The 27,216-nt window shown below is 46.2% G+C and overlaps 1 protein-coding gene across 4 annotated transcripts in view; it reads right to left on the bottom strand.

Annotated features, from left to right (window-relative positions):
* DPP6 (dipeptidyl peptidase like 6) overlaps positions 1-27,216 on the bottom strand; it is a 998,429-nt gene that overhangs the window by 24,445 nt on the left and 946,768 nt on the right. For all 4 annotated transcript variants that reach the window (XM_034965319.2, XM_034965317.3, XM_034965320.2 and 1 more), the window contains exons 17-18: positions 16,021-16,068; positions 1,663-1,761 (exon numbers count right to left, since the gene is read on the bottom strand). In XM_034965319.2, coding sequence (XP_034821210.1) covers positions 1,663-1,761; positions 16,021-16,068 — 147 coding nt within the window. The remainder of the gene's footprint in view (positions 1-1,662; positions 1,762-16,020; positions 16,069-27,216) is intronic.

Raw genomic sequence — 27,216 nt, 5'->3', positions numbered from 1 at the left:
ATAGCTTCCTGTGACCAAATGGCGGGGCCAGAAGTTTTTGGCCCGGACCTGTGGTGGGCTGCAGGGAGGGCGTGGTGAGCACAGGCGAGCGAGGGTCCCTGGGCAGGGCCCACACCTGGGCTGTCCTGCAGGCTGGGACTCCAGGGCAGCCTCCAGACCCAGCCACACTGCACTGCACTTGCCCTTGCCTAAGTCCCCTCACGTTGCCCTCTTCTCTGGATTGCACGGTCTCCTCTTGTGAGCCCACCTGATGCTGACTCTAGGGACCATGTTCAAGTCCCACGTTCCGTGAGCATTCCCACATGTCCCCAGCCCAGTCTCATGCTCTTCTCTGAACTCTCGTGCTATTTACTTTCTGCTCTACGCAATGCAGCTTTGCAGCACGTACTGTTTGGGGGACCTGTTTTTGTTTCGTGGGGTGAGCCTTGGTACCTGCTCTTGGGAGCTGAGTCTGTTAGGTGATTGTGTCTCCTCTAAGCTGCTGAGCACAAGGGGGCTGCCAGCGAATACCTTAGGCTCCAGGCGACACGCCGCTGTCTCATGTCAGGGAAGGGCAGACAAAGAGGTTCCAGAGACGGTCTAGGGATGGCAAACGCAAGGTGTGTGGCTCCTCCCCCTGCCCTTTCAGCTCAGTGTTACTTATCAGCCTCAACACGCTTTCCCCCGAGCTCTAGAAACCTTCCCTTTCAACAAAGAGCTCCTGCAGTTACTATCAGTCAGTCGGAGTTTGCACAGGAGGGAAACCCGTTTACAGCCTCAGAGGTGATGGGTAAGTGGTGTCTGCATGAATGACTCAAAGACAGCTTCAAGGTTTGAAGTCTCAGTTATTCGATACCAACCTACCACCAAAAGGCTGCTATGCATAGAGGTGGGGAAGTCTGGAGGGGGACAGAGTTCTCGGGGAAGACAGTGAAATCCGCTGTGGGCATTTTACACTTGGGTTTCCAAGAGTAACGACCTGGTGGGCAGTGAGGACACGGGGCCAGCCGGGTGACTTGGGAGCCATCTGTGCGGAGGTGGGAGTTGAGGCTCCGAGGCTCTGCCTCCCTCCTGGAGCTGTGAGTCCAGGTCCAGCTAATGCTCTGGGGTGTTTAGTGCTTAGCAACGCCTAGCACAGAGTTAGTGCCCAGGAGAACTTACCGAATGACTGGAGGGACAGTTCAAGGAAAGAAGGGCACAGGCAGAGAAAGGCAGAGTGAGAAGCATTTCCTAGGGAGTAATAGCACTCAAACCTCCTCACGTAAACCCTGGCTGCAAGGACGCCCCTTATCAGCCCATAATCCACCAGCTGATGACGCAGGAAGGACTTCAGATGGCACAGAAAGAGAATTTCCAGAGGGAAGAGGTTTTTCTGGATGGTGTCTTGACACGGTCACCAAAGAAGGAGAGCGTTGGAGTCTGTGGTCTTGCTTTGAAGCAACTGTCAGCCTCTCAGGGAGAGAGATCCTGTGCCCTGCTTTTTTTGGTTTTGTCACCAGAGTGAGCATCTTGGTTCTGAACACAAGACACTCCATGCCAGAGGAGCTGAGGGGCAAAGATACACCCCCGTGCTTGGGGAGCCTTCCTTGCACGGCACCTGCTGCTGATGACTGCACTGTGTCACAGCCCATGTTTTCTTTTTCTTTTTCTTTCTTTTTAGAGGGGAAAAAACGTAGTACTTACTGTAATCATCAATCTCAATGTCCCTGTATTCCACTTTAGGCATCTGTCGGTCATTTATGGCCTTCTTGACATGTTCATTTGTTTCTAGGTCAAACATTTCTGAAAGAGAGGAAACAGGGACACGCTGAGATGCAGTGGTCACTCATGGAGGACCTCTGCGGGCCATGGCTTTTCATGTGCGTAACTGCTGCTTTCATCAGCCTCAGAGGTGATTGTTATTATTTCTAGTGTACAGACCAAGAAACTGGGCATTAAAAAACACGCTCAAGTTATGCGCTCAAAAGCCTAGACTCAAATCTGGAATTTGGATGGATTACAGATTCTCCCCACCGTCTTAGGCTTTCTCCTTCCCCCACCAGAGGTTTTTGTTCTCCGTGGCGTCACACGCACAGGTTTTGGTATGATTCTTCCCATGACTGCTGGTTTTAAGAAAACCTACATTACACATCTGTTAGGACAAATGGTTTTCCAAAAATTGTGGCCATAATAACCAGAAAAGGAAAGGTAAGTAGAAACTAGGGTATCATCTTTATTAAATGTTCCCAGAAATAAAATGGATTCCGATCTCTCTCCCAAAACAGAAGATAAGCTGGTCTCTGGAGAGACCTTAACTTCGGTGACTGTATTTGTGGACAGTGGAGTCGTGTGAGCCTCGCTTCACACTGCAGTGGGACTGGCTGTCCTCCCTCCGTGGTAGAGACCAAGGTCAGTTCTGCCCTGTGGTGTGGATGCGCTGGACCTTTGTGCCTCGGCCGCGACAGCACACACACATCCTCGTTATCTATTTCTTCAGATGCAAAGAAGTCCCCTGAGGAACTCTCCGTTCATGTACTGAAATGGCCATTCTGTTTCATTTCACCATCTGACGTGTCATAAAAACCACCCAACTTCCTTTCTCCCTTCTCACACTAAGCCTACACATGGGGATAACTTGTGGTTCATTGTGAAAGGGAATTTTTCTGCAAGGAACTTTGCCTTTGGCTCGTCAAATCACTTGGAAGCAGCTGCAATTTGTGCATTTGTTTAAAGCGTAAACAAATGATCACAAACAATGCTAGAATGGATGTCCAGTCATCCTCCCATATAACTCCCTTGAAAAAAAAAAAAAAAGCTGCTCTGCAGGTGGGCGCTTCTCCGGGGCAGCTGGAGGTCAAATGACCGCCCATAACTAGGAGAATCTGGACGTGTGGCTTTGTGTGGAGAACATGGGGCTGTGGCTTTATTCAAGAACTCTGCCCAGCAGGCCTGGCAACCTTCTGTAGAGGAACAGGGGGAAATGGAAGCTCCCAGCGCTTGTGACGAGTACATAAAATGAAAATGACTTGCAAGTTGCTGGGCACATTTGAATATTGAGCTTTGATAAAAAATAAGGGGAGAAATAGTGACGCTAGTTTTCAAACAGGTAGAGTTTTAACAAATCTGACGTTAGACCACCACTGGGAAAGGTTCCGAACACCACGTAGCATGCGAGAAACGTGTCCCTTGCAGGACACGTGTCCCAGCAGTAAACACAGCTACGTCTGCAAGGGATGTCTGCAGTGGTGAAGTCCAAGGGAAGTCCAAGTAGACTTGACCTTAACTCTGAGACCCAGAGACTTGGCTGCAGAGGTGGCGCACTCTCCCTCACAGGCATGCACGTGAGTTAGGGGAGGTGCACTCCACCCCAAGGGGCCTGCATGCCCCTGTGCCAGCTTCACAGCCTCAGCCCGTGTTCCTAATGGATGGGCGGCAGCACTCATTGGTGCTGAGTCCAAATGCCCTCAGCCCTTTAATGCAATGCTCCAGGCACACACTCAGGTGAGAGGAGTTGGTTTATGAGACAGTGACTGCATATCATTCATGTTTATTCACAGTTACAGGAAAGGAAGACTAGCAGGGAGTGCTGCCTGGTAATGAAGAGAACAGCATTTCCCAAGCTCTTTGCTGCCCCAGGGCCTTTGCACGTGCTGCCCTGTGTTTGAAATCTTCCTTGCTAGCTCCTTCTCCTCCATCAACACAAGCGTTACCTCCTCCAAGAGGGACCTGACCACCCTATCTCAGGCACCTGTCAAGCTCTCTGGATACACTTAACACCAAATGAAAGTTTTGGTCATTTTCCTGGCAGCAAATCCTTCTCCCTACCCCTCGCCAAGGTATCAGTGTTTAGTCCTATCCCAGAGACGAAATGCACTAGTTTTGAGTACCCTGGGTAGATGGGTTTGTGGAAAATCGATTCATATCTTGGAAATTAAGCATCTTTAGATGGTAACGAGTCTGGGTTTCTACCCAAGTCTTTCTCCTTGTTCCCATGTGGCCCCAGGAAACTAAACAGGACCGAGGAGAGGTCCTCCTGAGTGTCTCAGGAAGCTGCAAAGGTCTCCAGGGCTCAGATCTCTTGAACGGTAAGAGTTGGAAAAACCGAGGCCAGACTATCAACCAGTGTTTCCCACACAGCTCAGACCCGAGGACCCAAAGCAAACTGCATTAAATTGATGGAAAAGTTTCTGGTGTTTAGAAATTGATGGAAAAGTTTCTGGTGTTTAGAAGTTGATGGAAAAGTTTCTGGTGTTTAGAAGTTGATGGAAAATTTTCTGATGTTTAGGAGACTAATGATGCGCCTAAGTTAATTCACTCGACTCTGGGACTATGAGGCAGTTCATCCACACGCTCCAAACTCCAGCTTATTGTAGGAGACCAGTGCCTCGATCTCATGAGGTCATGTCGACGCCTCAGCTGTAACCCTTGGAGAACCTGTGGTCTCTGCTCCTCTGCCTGCTGACATGATCATCCCAGGTGCAAAACAGGTGAGGAACTTGGGGTGTGCAAATGTGGGTCAAATGATGGAAGTGACAACCCATGAAGATCAGGGGACCTGGCAGGAGCAAAGGTAGAAAGACCCTACCAATGAGAACAGAGATGGGCTTCTTGCTATCAGTTAGCTTCTGCTTCTGGGTCCCAGAAAGGGCTTCAGCTGGTGGGGGGGGGGGGGGTCTGCTGGTGGCAAGAGCCTGTCTGGATGGCTAAATCTCAAACTGAGAGAAAATGGGGACAGACCCTCTTACAGCTGGTTAAAGTACGCTCTTGTCTCCATATATACGCGTGTGAATTTGATGTTTCAGGCGTCAGTGTGCGATCTCAAATGCTGGTCATGAAGGAGAAGGTTAAACTCAGGGGGCAATGTTCTCTGCTGCCTACTGAGTTAAGCTTGCCTAGAGCTAACGGAACACAGGCTGGCCACCAAACAGCCCGTTACCAGTTTCCGGATCTGAGAGTTCTGGTTTCATGTGGGAACGCACCATGTTCTAATCGCTCATGGACTACACAGGCTGCGTGTGAATACCTCGTTCCTCTCTATTGAAATCCCACCCTTCACAGGAAAGCACCAAAGCAACAGACTATTAAATTTAGTTAAATATTAGATTTCTCATTTAATGATTGCCCACACAACTGGTTTTATCAGCAGAGAGCTGACTGTCCCACAGGGGACTTGAGTTAAGCCATTTTATTTGTTCCCATAATTGCATTCAAAGAGGGCAGGAGCTCAGCAGAGAAATAAGAAAAGATTGGCATATTCCCTGAAGGACTCTTCTTTTGACTTCAGGGCAGTGGGGACCTCCAGTCTGGAGCACACAAATGGCCACTCTTTAATTAAATGTGAGCCCCCTCTAATATTTGGTGGAATTAGCTATTATCAGATCTGGACACAGTGAGACCGCAGAGACTCAGGCCTGCTCATGAGGCTGCTTCCCTCGCTGCGTTCCATGGGCAGGTCGTGGTGTAGCTGTGCACTGTTGCAAGACATGCTTCCAAGTGGCCCGGCAGTTTCAGGGGATTGATGGAATCACCACTGTGCTAAATTTTGGAAAATTGGTGACCAGATCCAATGAACACCAATAGGCAACGGATCTAAAAGAGGAGAGAGCAGCCCCTTCCCTTTCTCACATTTCTACAAGAAATAAAACTGCAGGATGGTGTGTGCACGCGGAGGCTTAGGCAGAAGTCTCTCCAGCATCTCCCTGTTGCCTTGGCCTGACTTCCCCTGCCTGGGTTTTCTGTGCCTTTCTAGTCCAGGCCTCTCCTGCTGTATTTCTGCTTTCACTCCTCACGTGCACCGTCCCCTGCTGCCATCATTAGGACCCCTCTCTGCCCCACCTCGCCCTCTCCCTGTGCTCTTGCAGCTGCCGTCTGCTTACCCCAGGGCTAGGCCATTAGTCATATTCGAAGACCAGATTCAGGCCCAGAGCCCGCATGACTACTGTTTAAACTTACTCACCTTAACTGGAAATCTCTTTTCTCTGAGCTCCATTTTTGTTTTTTGAGACAGGGTCTTGCAGCCAGGTTGGAGTGCAGTGGTGAAATCATAACTCACTGCAGCCTCGAACACCTGGGCTCAAGCAATCCTCCCACCTTAGCCTCCTGAGCAGCTGGGACTACAGGCATACACCACCATGCCCGGCTAAATTTTGTAATTTTTGCAGAGGTAGGGTCTCATTGTGTTGCCCAGGCTAGTCTCAAACTCCTGGACTCAAGAGATCTTCCTTGCTGGGTGCAGTGGCTCACACCTGTAATCCCAACTCCATCTCTACAAAATATAAACACAAAAAAATCCAGGCATGGTGGCACACACCTATGGTCCCAGTTACTCAGGAGGCTGAGGTGGGAGGACAGCTTGAGCTCTGGAGGTCGAGGCTGCAGTGGGAGGATAGCTTGAGCTGTGATCGCACCACTGCCCTTGAGCCTAGGTGACAGAGCAAGGCCCCCATCTCAAAAAAAAAAAAAAAATCCTATGAAAGGATTGTAGAATCTTGGGGCCAAGATGCTAAATATTACATTTCTTAAAATCATATTGTCCTTCCCTCCACATATACATGCAGTGATCAACAGAGACATGCTTTATGAACAAAATAGAAAAGACAAAGGAAAGGGTTTGGGCGCGGTGGCTCACGTCTGTAATCCCAGTGCTTTGGGAGGCCAAGGGGGGAGGATCACTTGAGTCCAGGAGTCCGAGACCAGCCTGGGCAACATAGGGAGACCTGATGTCTCCAAAGAAAAATGTAAAAATTAGCCAGTCATGGTGATGCATGTCTGTAGTCCCAGCTGCTTGTGGGGCTGAGGTGGGAGGATGGCTTGGCCAGTCATGGTGATGCATGTCTGTAGTCCCAGCTGCTTGTGGGGCTGAGGTGGGAGGATGGCTTGAGCCCAGGAGGTCAGAAAGGAAAAAGAGGTCCTCCCACCTTGGTGGGATTACAGGTGTGAGCCACAGCACCCAGCCTCTTTTCTCTGAGCTCCGAATGTTGAGTTGTTAGAGTCAGTCTGACACAGTTTGGGCAACTATTGTTCTTTTTGCCATATCTTTTTTCCTCCAGCCAGATTTTAAGCAACTTGAGGGCAGGGTCCCAGTAGGTGGCATTTATTTTTGGTCCTTCTAGCATCATGCTGGGCCCATGGCAGGTGTTTGATGCCAGAGGAGTTGTGCATTGAGGGGACTCATGTGTGTGTCCTCCAGCCCACGGATGAGCGGGTGCAGTGGCTGGCACAGTGCCCAGCCTGCAGGTGCTCCTCGAGGCACCGAGAGCTGCTGGGTGTCAGCGAAGCCCAGCTCTCCTCCCGCATTAGGTAGTAGAGAGGAAGAAGCACCTGCAGACATCCTGCAGGGCGTGCAGCTCCATGCGTGGCTTGCTTTCCACTCTGTGTTAGCCAAATGCCAGCTCGCCCACCCAAATGCTGGACTGAAGTCTAACACGTTCCAACAGCAAATCTGCAGACACTCTGCCCACCAGGACAGCTGCTCACGCGTGCAACCCTGTGGGTCCAGAAGATTTCAAATGCACGCACATGGTGGGATTCAGGAGACCGGTTGCCAGGCTCTCTGCATCCATAGGAGCCTGCTGGCAAATGTGCTGAGAATGGACATGCCTGATTCGCTCCAAGGAAATGCTCCTTTCCTGTGCCTCTTTCATCATGGCCTGACACAGGCGTCACGAGGGCAAGGAAGGCCTTGGAGCCCCCTCGTCTGTCCCTGGGGCATCTTGTACACAGGTGGGCTCCACATGAAGGATGAGGGACCACCAAGGCTGAGTTCAGTAAGAGAACTCCCCCAGTAATGGGTAAGAGCCCCCAGTAACATGGTCGGCTTGTCATCCTTTGATTTTAACAAAACGGAAGGGGAATCTCACTGAGCTAAAAATCAATAGATCATTGAAAATAATCCTTAATGACAGAGAATGGATGGGCCACAATGTTTTGGCATATAGCTCAGGAGTTCAGTGAAAATGGCACTGCTGTAACAAGACTCCTCTCTCTCCATTTATTTACATGAACACATTTTCAGACATTCCACAGAAACAAAAAGAAGCGACCACCAAAAGGAGGGAAAAACCAGGAGCGCACACATTTCTGACAAGGTCTTCTCTGGAAATGAGTCAGGTGTGCTCATGAACTGAGTGAAAAACCACCACACCCAGCTCGCTAAGAGATGCATCTCAGAGCAATCATAACTTTTTATGTCCAACAATTATCAAAGTATGTAATGTATCCTAATTGCTTGATGTGAACAAGTGATAATTATGATAATAATTCCATCCAACAAGTAATGATTATGGCCTTATGGTCACCGGAAGTTAAAAAGAAAAGACCTTTAAAATATTTCCAAGATTAAATGACGTTAGGACAGAATTCTGGGGTGACGGGCGGACAAATGGAATGTAAATACCAGCTCGAGGAGGAAAAGGAAGGATGTAAAGCTAAGAAGAACTTGTTCCAGATATGTTTAACTGGGCAGTGGTAAGTATCAAATTGCCACAATGCGTAGATCTCATAGGATTATGTAACACTTTTATTTTAAAATAAAATACAATATGCTAAAAACTTATTTGGTACAGCTTTGAATTAATGAGAAAAACTTTAGGTGACAACTTAAAAATGTGTAGGGGAAACATGATTTTTCAAAAATTATCTTAGGGATTCATGAGCAAAAACTACTTGAGGACAGATGGCCCAGTGTCCTCTGTCTTGGCATGACTTGGCAAGGTCCCCTCACATAAAGGCCACTTTATAATGAGACTTTCTCTCTTTGGCCACCGAATTGCTCCTTAAAATATTTGAAAGCTGTGGGTCTTAGGTAGAAACTTGCCTGATGCAGCCGTGTTAAGACCTAGGGCTGAAGTTAGGCACCAGGCTGCTTTCGAAATTTTTTTTCTTTTAACATTTACTTTCCTTCATCTTTTTACATTTTTAGTCTTTTTGGTTCTGCCCCATATGATCTGCAGGAAAGAGCTGGCTTTTATCTCCAGGTCTGAAACGGGTTCGTGCATTTGCTGGACGGCCCCAGCCTTGGTGGTGGCTCCACGGCTGTGATGGGGCAGCTGCCCGCTGTGTCCTGGCCACTGTTTCTGAGAGCCAGGGCTCTGCCCAGTTGGCCTGCAGGGTGAGAGGCATGAGGACCTACTCTCCAGACACCCACCCAGTCGCCTGCTGCTGCACCCAAGGAGGCAGCGGGGCTGTTCCTTCTTTGTTAGGACTGGACAAGACCCAGGTTTTGAGGGCCACAGGCTGTAGGATTCTGTATGATGCTTCGCCACCCCAGCAAGTGCCACACCTCCCTGGACTGGATTGAGATGGCAGCTCTTCGGCCCCTTTCCAGGTGCATCTCTCCCTGCAGGGCCTGCAGAGGCAGCCCCTCATTGGAGGCCCCCCCTGCTGGTCCAGACTCTCATCTTTTCCACTATGGCCCCCAGCAGCCCTCCCGTCTGCAACCTGGGGTCCTTCCATCCATTCTCCGCACAGCGACCAGAAGCTTTTCGAGAGGGCCGTCTGACAGTGCTCCTCCTGGGTCCTGCAGGATGGCGGGCAAACGCCTTGGCGTGTAGCGTGACAGTGACATGTGGGCCCTCTGGAATGCCATGCTCCTGATGTCTCTCCATGTGTGGGCGCCCTGTGCTTGATGGAAGGGGAGCTGTGGGCACAGCCTTGACAGTCTAGGAGGGGGTGCCTCAGGGAGAAGGTGGGGCAGGGGCAGGGGTGCTCCCAGCAGCACTGGTGCAAGAACAGAGGCTGGAAGCCAACTGCATCCGGCGTTGCTTCATGGATCCACCTGGGCACCACTGGTGGTAGGGGCTGTTTTTGCTTTCTTACAAAGACCCAAATGAAGAGAGTAGGAGGTAGAGAAACCTAACTTTTGATGCCGTAAAGGAGTGGGAACCAGGCTGCCTAGTGATCCCAAGCTCCCACATGCACTTGCAGGCCGCCGTGGGGTGCTGTCAGCCAGTGTAGCCAGCTTCAACCCCGCCACACGCACGCTTTCTCTGCATGGCTGTGGGGCTGCATTGCAAGCCACACCGCAATTTCGACTCCCACACGTTGAGTTGGCATCCACGTCTCTAAGTGGGCCTGCCTTTCATATTTACATTAAAGCCCGCAATGTATTCACTATGATTTTGTTGGGTTTTTTAATCCCAATACCTAAGTTGTTTGAATATCCAGGCACCAAATGAGTATAGGTTGGTCCCAACCATAATTACCTTCTTAAGGAAACAGCTTTTAAATAATTCAGAGTCACATCTGTGAACACCCCGCAGGCTCTGTTTGTAGATAAGATTTTTCTAAAGAGGAAAAAAGTCAAATATTCCCAGGGTGGTTTTGGGGTCAGTGGGGGAGAGGAGGGGAAAGGACAAGGAATTCTGAAACAGTAATTTCAAATTTCACAGCAGGGCTGGGAGAGGATAGTACGATGAAGACGGGTCCCAGCCTTCCAGAGCCCCCTTTGCTAGCTGACGCACAGTGCCGAGGCTCTGCCCTGTAACAGAACGTGGGCCACACCTCAGCTGCCAGTCATGGCGTCACACAGCGGCTCAGGAGCCGGCTCCCCGAGGCCTCCTGTCTTGCCCTGCCCAGCTGTAGGCCATGGGCCCCGCTTTCCTGGCTCAGCCCCACAGGGCGCGTTGGAAGCGCTGCTGCTTTGCACACTGTTCACTAGAGGCATGAGGTGCAAATGCCTGTGCTGGCACGGCCTCACCAGGGCTGATCTAAACCAGGGGTGATTTTTGACCAGCAGCTCAGTGGTCACAGAGGCTGCTGCTGTGAGCACATTTCCCAGATGGCAGCGACGTGAAGGCCAGGAGATCCTGGGTCTTGGGGTCTGGGGCTGCCTTTCCCCCCTTGTCAGACATCTGGTATCAGCCCCCAGCCCACAGTCAAGAGCGCCTGCTTGGTAGTCAGATAAGACAAGAGTCCGGGCCTCGCCCTGAAGTTTGCTGTGGATCTCAGATGAATTGTTGAACCTCATAGGGTTGGTACAAGGAAGGGGCCTGGTGCTGTGTGGAGAGCCCAGAACTGCTGCTACGATTACATTCAAAAGAGAATAATGGATGGCCAGCCAAAGACTGCTGCCTGGGGGCTAAGGGGCTGCCATTAGAGGGTGAAGTTCAAGGGCTGAGCTCTCACAGTGCATGGAGTATGACCCCAGCCTGCACATGGAGGCTGAGCTGCTGCAGGAAGCAGAGCCCTTAATTCGACGGGGCTCCCACAGGTTTAACAGCCACCAGGGCCTGAGGAGCATCTCTTCCCTGTGACGTGGAAGGCTTCTCAGAGCAGGAGAAGGTGCCGTGCCGCACGCTCACCCCAGAGCTGGCTCGGATGGACCCCGGGGGTGGTGTATGGGCGGAGAAGGTGCTGAGAACGAGCTGCAGGTGTGACTGCTTCTGCCTCCCCAGACTCATCTCAATGGGAGTGCAGGCCGGGCATTGCTCTGGATTTGCAGTTCTCCTTCAGACCGCATGAGGGCAGGTGGCTGAGCAGCGCCATGCAATGACCCCATGTCTGGAAGAACAGGCTCTGTTGGAGCCGCACTGCTTGCGTCCGAGATGCAACTCCTCTGCTTTTGCTTCCTCGCTGCATGCATGTGGCTCAATCACCTAAGCTGCGATGCCTCAGCTTCCTTAGCTGACAAGTGGGGATAATAGCAGTTCCTGCCTCACAGGCTGTTGTGAGGCTGAAATGAGTTAAAATATGTAAAGTATTTGCCACGGCACCCAGCCCCGGAGCAAGTGCTTGATAAATGCTGGTTGGGGCCACTATTGTTACTACCACGGCTCCCTGTGACCTCCAGCCTTTCTCTGGCCCCCTGATCAGAACACGGTTGTCTGAGATGTTCAGGATGGAGCATCAAATGGAACAAGTACAAGTGGTGTGGGGTTTTGCAGAATCCTGACGATGCAGAACCGCTAGCCGGCTGAGTGTTCGGATGAAACAGGCATCTGCAGGGATGGGTGACTCACTGCTTGCCTTTGTGTTGCTTCTGGAAGTCTTCAGCAGCCTTTTCAATCGTGAAAGAGGACAACTGATCTCAAGCTTACCCGAGGCCCAAAGGCTGATGTGTGAAGTGCTGGCCTGACAATGGCTTTGTTGGCTGCCTGATATGCACATCCCCCTGCAAACCACATGCTGTGGACCCTTCATCCACTGCAGAGGCCATGAGGAGGCTCTGAAGTGGTCCAACCACACCACGAACAAGATGCTGCTGGAACTGGGGGCCTGGAAGCACCAGGCACCTGTCTCCTCATCCAAGATGCAACAGTTTGACAGACAAAATGAAAACTCAGTGCATTTTGTTTGCGGAAGACACAGCTGGGTTGGAGATGGGCTGTGAAGCACCGCAAGAGGACATCAGACATATCAAAAGGTAAACACACTGAAGAAACCCCACACGCCTCCCATGGCAAACACCTGGAGGCTGGAACTCAAGGCTGGGCTTGGCACCTTACCAGGGCCTGCCACACTCACTCTTATTTCCCAGGTGGACTCAAAGCCATTCGTGCAGCTATGATGTGCCAACCCTCAGGGATGGCCGTGCAAGGAAGGGATTTCAGGCACTTTTATCCAGGCATGGGGAAAAAGTGGGTGTTCAGGAACGTGGAACCCCTCAAATCATGAAGTCTGAATGTAACATAGACACTGAGCAAGATGGGACCCCTACTGTCCTCCTGGGGATGGGAACGACAATCAACTCAACCACATTTAATCATTTTTTTTTCCAAGTTAAAATGGCAGCTTAAGTTACCATCCTGAAAGAGCTTGAACTACATTGACAGCCAGAAATGCAGAAACAGGCTAGGGCGGGATGAAATATTCCTAGAGTTTGAATTAGGCTCCAGGAAACCCAGAGTCAAACACTGCTATATAAATAGGCTCGTAAAATAAATGTGACCAAAATAATTCTAAACGCCGTCCAGTTTCCAATTAGTCAGCACTTTGCTGAGATGAAGCGCAGTGGTGTCACCTTCAGGTTCACTGTTAAGTTTCACACAGAAGAAGGGAGTACAGGCATGCAACGCCAGCCCCATCCTGTGTGCACAGTGCTTTTTCTTTCTTAAGCCACTGGGTCCCATCTCTTTGCTTCAGGGAGTCACAGTCACCAAAGTGACAGCTCAACTGCAAACGGCGAAATGCTTCCTAAAAAATTCCCATTTATGCAGCTCCGCGACGGATATGGATGGCAACCTAGGGCCTACGGTCTGTCAATATTGATTGGATTGATTGGTTAATGCAGTAGCCAGTCCCACAGAGGAAAAGAAGTGGTTGTTTTGTTTCCCAGCAGAGTTAACAAGATTTCCTGGATCTTTGAGCATATTAGCATGTTGCACTTGCTGGAAGACATTTGGTCAATTCTTACTGGGACTCTCTTCTGAAGAATTGCACCTCAGCCCACCTATAGATTACCTTATTTTTATAAATGGAATAAATGAAATATTTTCTCAACAGTGTCACACACACCTAAGATACAGGCCAGCTTCATTTTTATTCACACATGAGCCTTGGAAACTGTGTTGACTTGATCCAGCACCGTGGGAGGCTTTAGGAGCCCCAAGGACTGATCACATCCAGGCTGGAAGTGGCTTAGAAGTCAAAATGCATTTCCCAAAAGTAGGGACTATATTAACCTTTGAACTTGAATAGATTAATAATAGCTTCCTCCAAAGAAGTAAAAAGCATTTAAGGGAATGACTTTTGTAAGAAGAGCCATATGCTATATCATATTTTTCAAAGCTGAAAGATGATACTTTTGTGTTTTTTATTAGACCACAGATTAGAAAAAACTTTTAAATTTGAAATAATTATAGATTCCTAGGAAGTTGCACAAATAGTACATAGAGTCCTGTGTCTCCACTTCCGGGTCCCCAGTGGTGGCATCTCACAGAACCATCAGGCAACAGCTAACCCGGGAGGCTGCAATGCTGTGAGCTCCATTGGACACCTTATCTCATTTCTACCAGACCATCAATTTTCAAGAAGGGGAAAACCTCACAAATATCAGAAAGGTGTCCATGGACTCTAAATCTTATCAAATACTCAAAATGAAAATATACATTTGCTTAAGGAAAAAAAAAGATGTCACAGTTGAGGCTCTATGCAACACCTGCATTTTTTCAGGGAAAATTCCACCTAAAGAGGTCTAGCACAGGTGTTTTAAACATTCACTGTCATGCCGGAGTATGTCTGTCAGACTCCACCGACCCCAGGCCTTGGTGGAAGTTCTAGCCCGGCCTCTGCGGCCTCCTGGAGGGCTCTTCACAGCCTCGTGCCCCTTAGAGTGGGCAGAGGGGGGGTGGATGCAGTGGGGAGGTGAGAGACCCAGGCAATCGCGCCCAACATCCTTCCGGGGATACCGCCCCCATTGCTCAAATGGCCCAGATTCCCAAACCTCGCAGGTGAGGCTGGAAAGCAGCCTGGGAGCAGGTGAACCTTTTTGCTGGGGAAACCAGCCCCTCCTCTGGGGAGGAGCACAGGAAGGCCATCCCGCTTCTTCTCAGCACGGGGTCCCTCCAACGGCCATTCTGAGTGTTTCTGTATATCCATTCTGACATCCACTTTATGGCTTTTTGTGGGGGCTTTAAAATCTATTAATTTATTTCTGGTTTTATGATTACTTATGCTTTGGTTTTGTATTTCTAATAATGATTTGATAGCTTGGCAGACGATCATCATTATTTGGGATTATTGGCTAAGTGCTGTCTCTTTAAACAAATCTATTTTGCCCACTTTGGAACAGTTTAACCACTTCACGGTGTCTAAACACACGTTTGGAGCCTCCTTTCCAACATGCGCCTCACCGCCGCCGCCTCCAGTTCTCCTGGAGCTTGAAGTACCGCCACAGAGAGAGGAATCAGGGAGCCGCTGATGCTCGATGGTCACTGGAGACGCGGAGTCACCTCTGTCCCCAGACCTAGGGGAACTGCGGACCCGGGCCATGAAGTTTGCCCTCCTGCCAGGGAAGGGGGTCCTGAATGTGGAAGGGAGTGGGAAGGATTCGGGGGAAGGAGGACACAGGCTGCTTTGGGTTAGACAGAGGGAGGGCTGGAAAGGGAGGGACCGAGGGCAAGTTCTCTTTGCTTCTCAGCTGTGCTGTGCCTCTGCCTCCCACTGCACACAGCACACATCCCTTGCATAAACGTGGATGTGCCCGTGGTGACCTGTGTGGGGTCCCTCCGAGCAAACACATGCCACCTCTAGTGACCCTGGGAAGTCTTACAAAGACTCTCCTTGACCAAACTTGAGTGAGGCTCCTCTGAGTCCTCTTCTTGACCAGGCTTCAACCTTGATCCTAACCTGTCTTCGGCCTGCATTGCCCAGCTTTAGCAAGAAGTCTCCACCCCTGATATCTGATCAGCCTCCGTAACTGTTCCTCATCCTCCACCTTTGAGCCTAAATCCTTGTCCTGCCTTCAGCAAGAATCTTGTGAGGTCAGCTTAGCAAAAATCCCCTCCCACTGATGCCTTCTCTTAGCAGTTTTCCATCCACGGACCCCTTTGTCTGGTCACTGGCTATAAACCCCCACGGGATCTTGCTGTATTCAAAGTTGAGCCTGAATCTCCCTCCCCTTTCACAACAGTCCTGAAAAAGCCTTCCCTACCATTTTACAAATGGCAGAATAAGTTTTTCTCTGATATCCTGTGCAGCATGGATGCAGAGACCCTCCATGCCGTGAAGCTCCCAGACCCACAAAGACAGATGAGCCTCCATGTGCCCCTCAAGTCTTGGGGCCACATGGCAGGTTCTCAGTGGGGACGGACTCATGTGAGGCTACAAAGCCTTTTGAGCTGGCTGTTCAGAGGATGTCAGTCTATGACCTGGGTAGGCCTGGAATGACCCTCCAGGCTCAGCACTTGTGAAGGGGTGTGGGGCCCTCTGGCAGGGGTATGCGGACTTTGACTTTCATCATATTTCGTTGATATTGGTGATCAGCATGGCCTATTCTGAACTGCTAGGACATGACTCATCCCTCTGTCTCTGAGTAGGAGAATGTGGGCCAGCTGATCTCATAGAGTGTTTTGCTTCCTTTCTCCTGAGTCTCAGGAAGATTTAAGGAAAAAAAAGAGCACTTACTTTTCTTATCTGTTGTGTTGTGCACCGTCACCATAGGAACACCAGGACCTGTGTTGGGTAGAGAATAGCCAGGAAGAAAACAAAAACGAAGCCATTAGTTTAGCCGAGAACAAGAAAAGAAAACAGGCTTTTCTTACGCCACGTAGATAGACGTGCGGAGCCTGGAGAACCCGAATTCATGCAAGAGTAATCAATGATGGGATGGCAGAGGCCAGGCCGGCAGGGGGGCCAAGGCACAGCTCCCTACCTCTGCACCTGTGTTAACTGCAACACACCCAACTCAAAGTCCATATTTTCAGATTATTGTAATGCCATAAAACATCATTCTATGAAGCATTACATTTGGTTTATATCCTCATAACATCATTTTTACCATACAGACACACATTCCAGCATGGCTTTATGGGTTCTTATAAATTACTCAAGCCTCAGTGCTAAGTCTGCTGGCTCCTCCAGGAAGGATGTCACTCCATCCAATGGGTCTCTCATAACACCTTGTAAAAACGTATTCATGTAACAGGAATATTTTGAAAATGTCAAACTATATTTCAGTTTTTCCTTGAATCACTAGCTGGCAGCTTCCCAGCTGCAGGAATGTTGCAGCCCTGAGAAGTGAGAAGGAAGGTCCAACTCAGGACCAAGTGGCCCCTGATCTGTTTTCTCTGCAGGTGACTTCTCGATTCTTCTTAGCAAAAGGAGAGTCCAGAAAGAAAGAAAAAAAGTCTCCCTGAATTATTTTCTATATCTTTTTGAAAACATTAAGAGGCAGGCCTGGTGACTTTTCCAACCTTACTTTAGCCACTGTCCTCTGCACTCACCGGCTCCAGCTAGCTGGCCTTCCTGCAGGGCTGGAGGCATGTCAGGCTTGTTCCCACTGAGCCGCTTGTTCTCATGGCCTGAAATGCTCTGCCCCTAGACACTGCCATGGCCTGTGTTTCTCTTCATTTAAATGTCTACTCAAATGCCATCTCCAACTATCCCATCTAAAGGAACTCCCCTCCATGACCATGTGGTCAGCCTCCATCCTCACGGCTTTCCTGATCTTTGTAGAACTCATTACCACACACTATGCTATTGGGACCTTATAATATGTAATGATCAGCATACTTGCTTGCTGTCCTTCTCCTCATCTACTGCACTAGGATGTAAGCTCCGAGACAGTCAAGAATGTGTCAGATTCACTGCTGTTGTTTTCTGCATTGAGAAGGGAGTTTTGAATAGAGTTGTGCTCGATTGCATGTTTGTGGAGTGAATGCTGAATGAGAAAGCACAGAGCATGCAGGAGAGGCAGGAAAGGCAGGAGAGGCAGGAGAGGGAGGAGAGGGAGGAGAGGGAGGAGAGGGAGGAGAGGGAGGAGAGGGAGGAGAGGCAGGAGAGGCAGGAGAGCCAGGAGAGCCAGGAGAGCCTGTCCCTTTGGCTCAGGTGGATTGTGGGAAGATGCAGGGAGAAAGAGGAAGTGGGAAGTGGTGGTCTGAGGGAGACAGATGCACTGTGGGAACACTGTGGCCAGGGCTGCTGCTTGTGCTCTGCTTCAGGCTATGGACCCAGGATGCCATGGACTCACAAGGGGTGGCCACAGCAAAGCTGAAGGATGCACACTATCTTGGGCAGAGGGATGGGTGGAGTTCAGTATTCCTGCGGTCATCATCAAAACTCCCCACATGCTTCTGAGGGGCCGTCTGACAACTGGTTGAAAGCTAGGGAATCTGCTATGATCCCACCATGCTGAGGGCTTCAGGGCCTCACTGCAGAGGCCCCAGAGTGGACACCCTAGTCCAGGGCCCAAAGAGCGTGTGGCAGAAATGCAAGGAGTCCTCTACCCTTGAGAGGTAAGGTGGAAGGTCTGGCCAGTGCCCATCCACAGGTCCAGATGAGCTGAGACACACAGACTGTGGGTCATGCTGGCCTTGGACATCAGAGAAGAGGCCTATCTGTTTCCCAAGGACTGGATCCAGACTCTACCCCATGCACAAAGTCCAGGAGTCCAGGGCCCTTTTCCCCAACGTGGTGCCCCTCTCTGTTCACCCACAGATGGGGCTGCCAGATGATATGCAGGATGCCTGGTTCTATGTGGTGCTCAGATAAAGAATAAATATTTTCTTACTGTAAGTGTGTCCCATGCAGTATTTGGGACATACTACAAAAAAATTATCTGTGGTTTACCTAAAATTCAAATGTAACTGAGTATCTTAAATTTTTATTTGCTAAATATGGCACCCCCTACCCAGTGAGGGAACAGCGATCTGAAAGTCCACATATTTATACCCAAAGAGGCAGCACTTACCAAAAGAGATTTAAATGCCAGTTTAAATTATTGAGTCAAACTAAGTTTCTTGGCTCTAAGATTCATTTCCCCCCCATGGGGAGCTCAAGTAGAAGAAAGAATCAGTTATTGAAAAATAAAGAACCTATAAGTATTTTCTCTGCACATTTCAGGGTGAGTAAATTTGAAAACAGAATATCTCTTATGTTCTTATTAATAATGTAAACAATTATTATTTATTTAGTGCCTACTAAGTAAAAGGCATGCTGTTAGATATTTTTATGAATAATTTCTAATCAAATCCTCACAGCAGCTCTGCAAAGTAGATATTTCTAACCATATTTTACAGAGGAAAAAAACCACAGGTGTAGATAGTTTTAAGTCTTTTGTCTCATCCATACAATAAAAAAGCTACTGAGCCTGAATTAGTCGCTTTTAATCTTTTAATTCACAAACTTAATATATGTTTCTAAAAGACACTAAAGAAAGGAATAAAGTAACAGTGATCTATTTTATCCCCACTTCCCAGAAGTAACCTAAATGTTGCTAAAATGTTCTTAAATGTTTGTCTGCACATACATGGTCATATTTACACATAAGCACGTATTTTAAACATAGACAAAAATAACATGAAAATGGTTGCATGTATATCTGCAAGCTTTACAAAATCTTAACATTACACACCGTATTGCTCTATTTTAAGTTAGTTTTTCTAAAGTTTGTTTTTTGAAAGGCTAAACAACATTGGCAAAAATTTAGCCAGACTAAGAAAAAAAGAGAGAAGATGCAAATAAAATCAGAAATGAAAGAGATGTTACAGCTGATAACACAGAAGTACAAAGGATCTTAAGCGACTACTGTGAACAATTACATGGCAACAAATTGGATAACCAAGAAGAAATGGATAAATTCCTAAAAATATATAATCTACCAAGACCGAATCATGAAGAAATTGAAGAGATCAATAATGAGTAAGAAGATTGAATCAATAATAAAAAGTCTCCTATCAAAGAAAAGCCCAGGACCTGATGGCTTCACTGCTGAATCCTACCAACATTTAGAGAAGAACTAATACCAGTCCTTCTCAAACTCTTCCAAAAAATGGAACGTGAGGGAGTACTTCCAAACTCATTTTATGAGGCCAGCCTTACCCTGATACCAAAGCCAGACAAAGAGACTACCAAACTCCCCCACCCCCGCCAAAAACCCCAACTACAGTCTAATATCCCTGATGAACATAAATGCAAAAATCCTCAAAAAATACTGGCAAATCATATTCAATGGTACATTAAAAGGATCACTAATTGGAAAACCGAACATCGTATGTTCTCACTCATAAGTGGGAGCTAAGTATGAGGATACAAAGGCATAAAAATGATACAATGGACTTTGGGGACTTGGAGGAAAGGGTAGGAGGGGGTGAGGGATAAAAGACTACAAATTGGGTTCAGTGTATACTGCTTGGGTGATGGGTGCACCAAAATCTCACAAATCACCACTAAATAACTTACTCATGTAACCAAATACCACTGATTCCTCCAAAACCTATGGAAATAAACAATTTTTAAAAAAAGGATCATTCATCATAAACAAGTGGGATTCAGCTGTGGGATGCAAGGATGGTTCAATATACACAAATCAGTAAATGTGATTCACCATATTAACAAAATGAAGGCCATGCAATCCTTGCAATAGATGCAGAAAAAGCATTTGACAAATGCTTCAACATCCTTTCATGATAAAAGCTGTCAACAAGTAGGTATAGAAGGAATGTTCCTCAATACAATAAAGGCCATCTATGCCAAACCCATAGCTAACATCAAAATCCATGGTGAAGCTGAAAGCTTTTCCTCTAAGATCAGAGAAAGAGAAGGATGCCCACTCTCACCACTTTTATTCAACATAGTCCTGGGAGTCTTAGCAAGAGCAATTAGGCAAGAAAATGAGATAAAAGTCATCCAAATAGTAAAGGAAGAAGTTAATTTTTCTGTTTGCTGATGACATGATCTTCTGTAAAGAGAACCATAAAGATTGCACCAAAGGAATGTTAGAACTGATGGACAAATTCAGTAAAGCTGCAGGTTACACGATGCAACACAAAAATCAGCAGTGTTTCTGTATACTAACAATGAACTATCTACAAGTAAATTAAGGAAACAATCCCATTTACAATGGCATCAAGAAAAAGATACTTAGGAATAAATTCAAGGAAGTAAAAAATATGTATACTGAATACTATAAAAATTGATGAAAGAAAATTGGAGACGACACAAATAAATGGAAAGATATCCCTTGTTCATGGATTGGAAGAACTAATATTGTTAAAATGTCCATACTACCAAAAGTGATTTGTAGATTCAATGCAATCTCTATCCAAATTTCAAAGTCATTCTTCATAGAAACAGAAGGAAATTGATTTTTTTCACAGAAAAATCCTAAAATTCATATGCAACCACAAAGACCCCAAATAGCCAAAGCAATCTTGTTCAAAAAGAATAAAACAGGAGGCATCACACCGCCTGATTTCAAAACATATTACAAAGATGTAGTAATCAAAACAGCATAGTACTAACATAAAAACAGACACATCAACCAATGGAATAGGATAGAGAGCCCAGAAATAAACCAATTCATCTATGGTTAATTTATTTTTCACAAAGATGCCAAGGACACACACTGGGGAAAGGACAGTCTCTTCAATAAGTGGTGTTGGAAAAGCTGGCTATTCACACGCAGAAGGAGGAAACTGGACTCTTATCTCACTCCTTATACAATAATCAACTCAAAATCGATTAAAGACTTCAATGTAAGACCTGAAATTGTAAAACTACTGGAAGAAAACATAGTGAAAAAGCTCCATGACATTGGTCTGGGCAATGATTCTTGGCTTGGACCCCAAAGACACAGGCAACAAAAGCAAAGCTAGGCGAACGGGATTGCATCATCCTAAATTTCTGCATAGCAAAGAAAGCAATTAATAGAGTGAAAAGACATTTCATGAATTGTGTTGAAAATACTGGCAAATCATATATCACATAAGGGGCTAATAACCAAAATATGTAAGGAATTCAAACTACTCAATAGCAAGAAAACAAATAACCCTACTAAAAATGGGCAAAGGACCTGAATTTGTCAAAGAAGACATGCAAATAGACAATAGATACATGAAAAATATTCAGCATCACTAATCACTGGGGAAATGCAAATTAAAACCACAATAAGATATCATCTCACACCTGTGAGAATGGCTATTATAAAGAAAAAAAAGCTAACAACTGTCGGCAAGTATGTGGAGAAAAGGAAACCTTTATATGCTCTGGGGGGAAGGTAAATTAGTAAAACTATTTCATAAAACAATATGGTGGTTCCTCAAAAAACTAAAAATAGAATTTCCCTATGATTCAGCCATCTCACTGCTGTGTAAAGATCCAAAGGAATTGAAATCAGGATGTTGAAGAGCTGTCTGTACTTCCATGTTTACTGCAGCACTATTCGTAACAGCCCAGACATGGAGACAGCCTACCTGCCCAGCAGCAGATGAATGGATTAAAACATAGGTACATATACACAATGGAGAACTACTCAGTCTTAGAGATGAAAGGACTTGTGTCATTTGTGACAACACAGATGAATCTGGAAGACATTACGCTAAGTGAAATAAGCCAGGCATAGGAAGAGAAATGTCACATGATCTCACTTATATGTGGAATCTAAAAATGTTGATTTCGTAGAAACGAAGAGTAGAAAGATGGTTACCAGAGGCTGAAGTGAGGGGGTGGCAGGTGGGGAAAAGGGAGTTATCGGTCGAAGGGTACACAGTTTCAGTTAGACGGGAGGAATACCTTTTGGTGTCTATTGTACAGCATGGTGACTCTAGGTAATAATAATGCATTGTATATTTCAAAATTGCTAAAAGAGTGGAGTTTTAAATGTTTTCACCACAAAGAATGATAAATGCGTGAAGTGACAGATATGTTAATTAGCCTGATTTGATCATTGCACAATGTATATATGTATATAACATCACATTGTACCCAATAAATATATGCAATTATTAATGATGAATAAAAATGAAAGAGCCCCAAACCAAACAAAATAAAAGAATATGGGGAAAACAATAATAAATAAGTAGTGTTGAGTACAAAAAAACCCAAGACATAAAAAATAGCTACGATGTCATTTGCATTCCTTCCCTAATCCCAGTCCTCTCTCGTCCCAGAAGTGACCATCATTTTGAAGTTAATGTTGATCATTTCTCTGCATATTTAAAAGATATTTCTACCACATGGCTATGTATTCATAATAATATACATGCCATATATAGTATGATATGACATGTCTCAATGTAACATATTTGGTACAGTCTTGACATCTAGTCTGGCCACTACAAGAGGGTGAAGCCATGTTGGGGGTGTGAGTGGGCACAGCCACTCTGGAGAACAGCTTAGCAATATCCATGACATCTGAAGATGCTCATGCGTATGACCTGCGGGCTCCACTCCTGGGAACATATCTCAGAGCATCCTCTGCACCTGTGCACAAGAAGGCAGGCAGAAGATTGTTCCTAACAGCAACTATGTACAGGTCACAAATGGGAAATTACCCAGCTACTCATTAGCAGGAGATTAAATAAATAAAACGCAGTTACTCACATGGCAGAATATTATAGAGCATGCAAAATGAATTAGTAGATCTACACCTATCGACATGGGCCAACATGAAGAGTATAAGGTTAAGCGAAAACATCTAGTAGCAGAAGCGTTAATACTATAATATACAATGATGTAAATAATTTTTAAAAGTTGTAAAACTTCATTTTTGAAGAGATGCATAGTATCCCATCATATGGAAATATAATAACTTATTGAGTCCATTGTCTACTGGTGGATATTTAGGTTGTTTCCTTTCATTTTCTGCTATCTTAAAACAGTGTTGCTGAAAAACCTCTTACATATATCTTTGCACATGGGTAAGACTGCATCTGTCGTTAAGCTAGTTGGTAGCACTGCAGTTGCTGTTTCAAAAAGGTTTTATAGTCAGCGTTCATGAAATAATCTTGTGGTTTCAAACACATAACTCCTGACTCTCAATGGTGTGAAACAAGGAAGCTGACTTTCCGCTAATGTTGCATCCTGGTAACGAGGTCTGCAGCAGCCCGGCTGTGCTCTGCTGGGCTATCCTCCAGGATGCGTCTTCTTTCTAGGATCCTGGCTGAAAGATCAGCCTTCATCTGGAACAGGCTGAGCTCACGACAAAAGGAAATGAGCAAGGGGGGCTTGCAGAAATGCACGATGAAGGGGGAGAAAAGAATATAAATGTATTTGTTACCACTCCAATGGTAAAACTGGTAAATTATATATATATACCCACACATACATATAATTTATTTATATATATTTATATATACATTATATATGTATATTTTACCTCAATAAAAATACATTAAAAATAAATATTACCAAAAATATTTTGCATAACTAAAAAATGTCCTGGACATGGTGCAGTTCATGTCCACTCTCATGCTGTTGGCCGAGACGCACCCCATTGGTCCCAACAGAGCAGGGATGAGTCTGTATCTCCACAGAGGCCCTGCAGGCCACATGGCCATGTCATGCTGTTGGCCAAGACGCACCCCATTGGTCCCAACAGAGCAGGGATGAGTCTGTATCTCCACAGAGGCCCTGCAGGCCACATGGCCATGTCATGCTGTTGGCCAAGACGCACCCCATTGGTCCCAACAGAGCAGGGATGAGTCTGTATCTCCACAGAGGCCCTGCAGGCCACATGGCCATGTCATGCTGTTGGCCAAGACGCACCCCATTGGTCCCAACAGAGCAGGGATGAGTCTGTATCTCCACAGAGGCCCTGCAGGCCACATGGCCATGTCATGCTGTTGGCCAAGACGCACCCCATTGGTCCCAACAGAGCAGGGATGAGTCTGTATCTCCACAGAGGCCCTGCAGGCCACATGGCCATGGGGTGGAGGATGATCTTTTTACAGAGAGGGGCTGTGAAACACAGGGAACAATAATACAGTCTACACTGAAAGTCGAAACAGTTCACATTTTAGTAAATATTGTCTAGTTGCTCTCCAACTGATAGTGTATGGAGATCTAGGTTGTATCTTTAAAAAGTTTTTAAAACCACTCTAATGGGTACATGTTTGAATTTTTAGAAATTTTGAGTAAAGCTGGACATCTTTCTTTTTTATTATTATACTTTAAGTTCTAGGGTACATGTGCACAATGTGCAGGTTGGTTCCATATGTACACATGTGCCATGTTGGTGTGCTGCACCCATCAACTCGTCATTTACGTTACATATATCTCCTAATGCTATCCCTCCTCCTTCCCCCTTGACATTTGCATTTCTCATGTGTTTTCCTGACTACAAACTGCCCTCTCTCATCCTTCGTCCACTTTAATGGCATTGCTGTTTTTTATGTTATTTAGAAGCTAATTGTTTCTTACCATGTTGCTGCAGGTATTTCTCCCGTGTGCTTTCTAATTTGTGATTGAAGAAAGTGCCATAAGTACCAATAATAGCAAGTGTCACACTGAGTTGCAATTTTAAAGCCATAGCTGCTCTGACCGTGTTCCAACCCCATCTCACACAGACAGAAAGACAAACACATTCTGAAATCCTTGGGCCATGAAGCCATGTCTCATCCCCTCCACCTGTTCTGAACCTTGGACTCAGCGTTGTATAAAAATGTTTGACGAACAGATTATTGGTTAATGAATGAATGACCTCCCAAGCTTATAATTGGCTATGACATATCAAGGTGGCAAATTTAAATTAGGCTAAGGAAAGGTCTCTCCAGACCATTCTTGGAGTCCTGGTTTTTCTAATTCAGGCTGTGGTCTCTCTGTTCGTACATAGGGAATCCCCTGCCCTTTTCACTAAGTTCCAAGGGTAGCAGTCTCCATGTCTAAGATCGGAATTATATTCTGTTTGTGAAGCCATATGACAACCAGGCCATCTTCACTGATATTTTAATATAGAATACTTCTTTACACTAGTGGAATACAAAGAACGTGAATAAAATTACATTTAAGGAGGCCACTAAACAAAAGTTGAAAAACAGCTCCTCTGTATAATTTTGTATCTGTTGATTCCTAATCCCAGGCAGTCTAACTGAGTCTCTGCCCTGAGATCAGACCCTCTGGTGGTCTGAGGTCGGCTCTGCAGGCCGCCTTCGCATCCGGTTTCTCTGGCCCAGGGGATGCATGCCCACTACTGTCTATGGGAACTGTAGGACCACCACAGGCCTCAAGGTTTCTGTGATGGCCCCTGAAAACTGGCAAATAATTCAGGAAAACATCTAAATCAAAATACATTTTCTCCTAATAAGGAAACAGAAGCAGAATCCTAATTAGGAATCAGATACTTAAAATTTGTGCTACTTTGGCCAGACTAGACCCATGTTAGCATTTACCTAAGATTTCTAGAGAAGAGGGGACATGCCGAACACACGAAGAACATACACAGAATTTTGGGGAAGCTGGTACCATTCAAGAGGAACACTTTAAACCTATCTGAAACAACAGAGAATACTTTTACCAAGGAGACCTATGAGGGGTTTTTACCACATTGGTTTTTTACTTGTTTTCCTCTTCTTCCAAATGATCTTATGCAAGTCTGGTCAGTAAAACTTATTAAATGATTTGTTTCATACAATAGGAAGCTTTTGCCCTTTTGTTTCTGATGCCTGTAAGACAATCCATCTGTATTGCCTTGGCACAGATTCTTGTGGCTAAACCTTAGGACTCCACTTAGCTGCTATTCTTCTGACAATTCATATTCATAGTTTCTTTTTCACTTTGCATGTAATTCAACAAATAGGTATTGAGATGCCACCATGTGCAAGGCACGGTGCTAGGTGCTGGGGAAACAGACAGAAATAGACAAAGCATTTACTCTTAGGGAGCTCAGAGTCCAGTACGGAAGACAGACTTGCATGAAAATACGCTTTGATGCCATGTGGCCAGTACAACCACCAGACGCGGTCCATGGTTCAGAGGTCTATGCGGGGACTCCTGTAAGTAAAGAAGGGGTCAGGAGACCAGCTATTTTGTGATTCCAGGTAAGCAGCTTTCCTTATCTGGACCTCAACTGCAGGATACAGGCTTGCTAAGGTCTACTTTTAGTAAGAGCAACAGCAGCTTCAGCAAAAACAACAGCAGCCCACATTTTTTTCCTACGATCTGCCTGGTACTGCACTCGGCTCTTAGAGACATTCTCTCAACCTCGTCACAACTCTCTGTGATGGGGATACCTTCCTCCAGAGATGAGAATTCCGTGGTCAGAATCTGCCTTTGCAATGTCAACATTTGCCATGGTCATGGGAAAGGATGGAAGGAGATGGTGTCTACCTGTACTGACAAAGAGGTTCTGGTCTAAGTCTGAGGGAAAGGAAAGAAGAAAGAAAAGAGGCTGAGAACACGGGATTGCTTTTCTGTTTTTTTCTCAGCCAATATCTCTGCTATCTTTATGTTTAGGTCTAGTCTTGGAACATAGGATATGCTGTTATTTATATATATATTTATTTATTTAAGACAAGGTCTCGCTCTGTTGCCCAGGCTGGAGTACATCGGCACTATCTGGGCTCACTGCAACCTCTACTTCCCGGGCTCAAGTGATCCTCCCACCTCAACCTTCCAAGTAGCTGGGACTCCAGGCATGCGCCACTACGCCTGGCTAATTTTTGTATTTAGGATATGCTTTTAAATGAAAGCATACAATCATATTTCATTGTGAGTTCCTTCCTGGGTCAGGTCAAATATTAGATATCTGATTCTCTATGCATTTGTCTAATGACACAGTCTTATGTGCACGTTCCCAAATTCACGTGAACATATGCATCAGCAAAAACGTGTTCACTAGGATTCTCTCTGCCTGGTCCTCATATTTCCTAAGTCCTTGATAAATAA

This window comes from Pan paniscus, chromosome 6 (assembly GCF_029289425.2).
Source record: "Pan paniscus chromosome 6, NHGRI_mPanPan1-v2.0_pri, whole genome shotgun sequence".
NCBI classification, from domain to species: domain Eukaryota; kingdom Metazoa; phylum Chordata; class Mammalia; order Primates; family Hominidae; genus Pan; species Pan paniscus.
The sequence above is the reverse complement of the archived record's forward strand: the minus strand, read 5'-3'. Positions and strand labels throughout refer to the sequence as shown.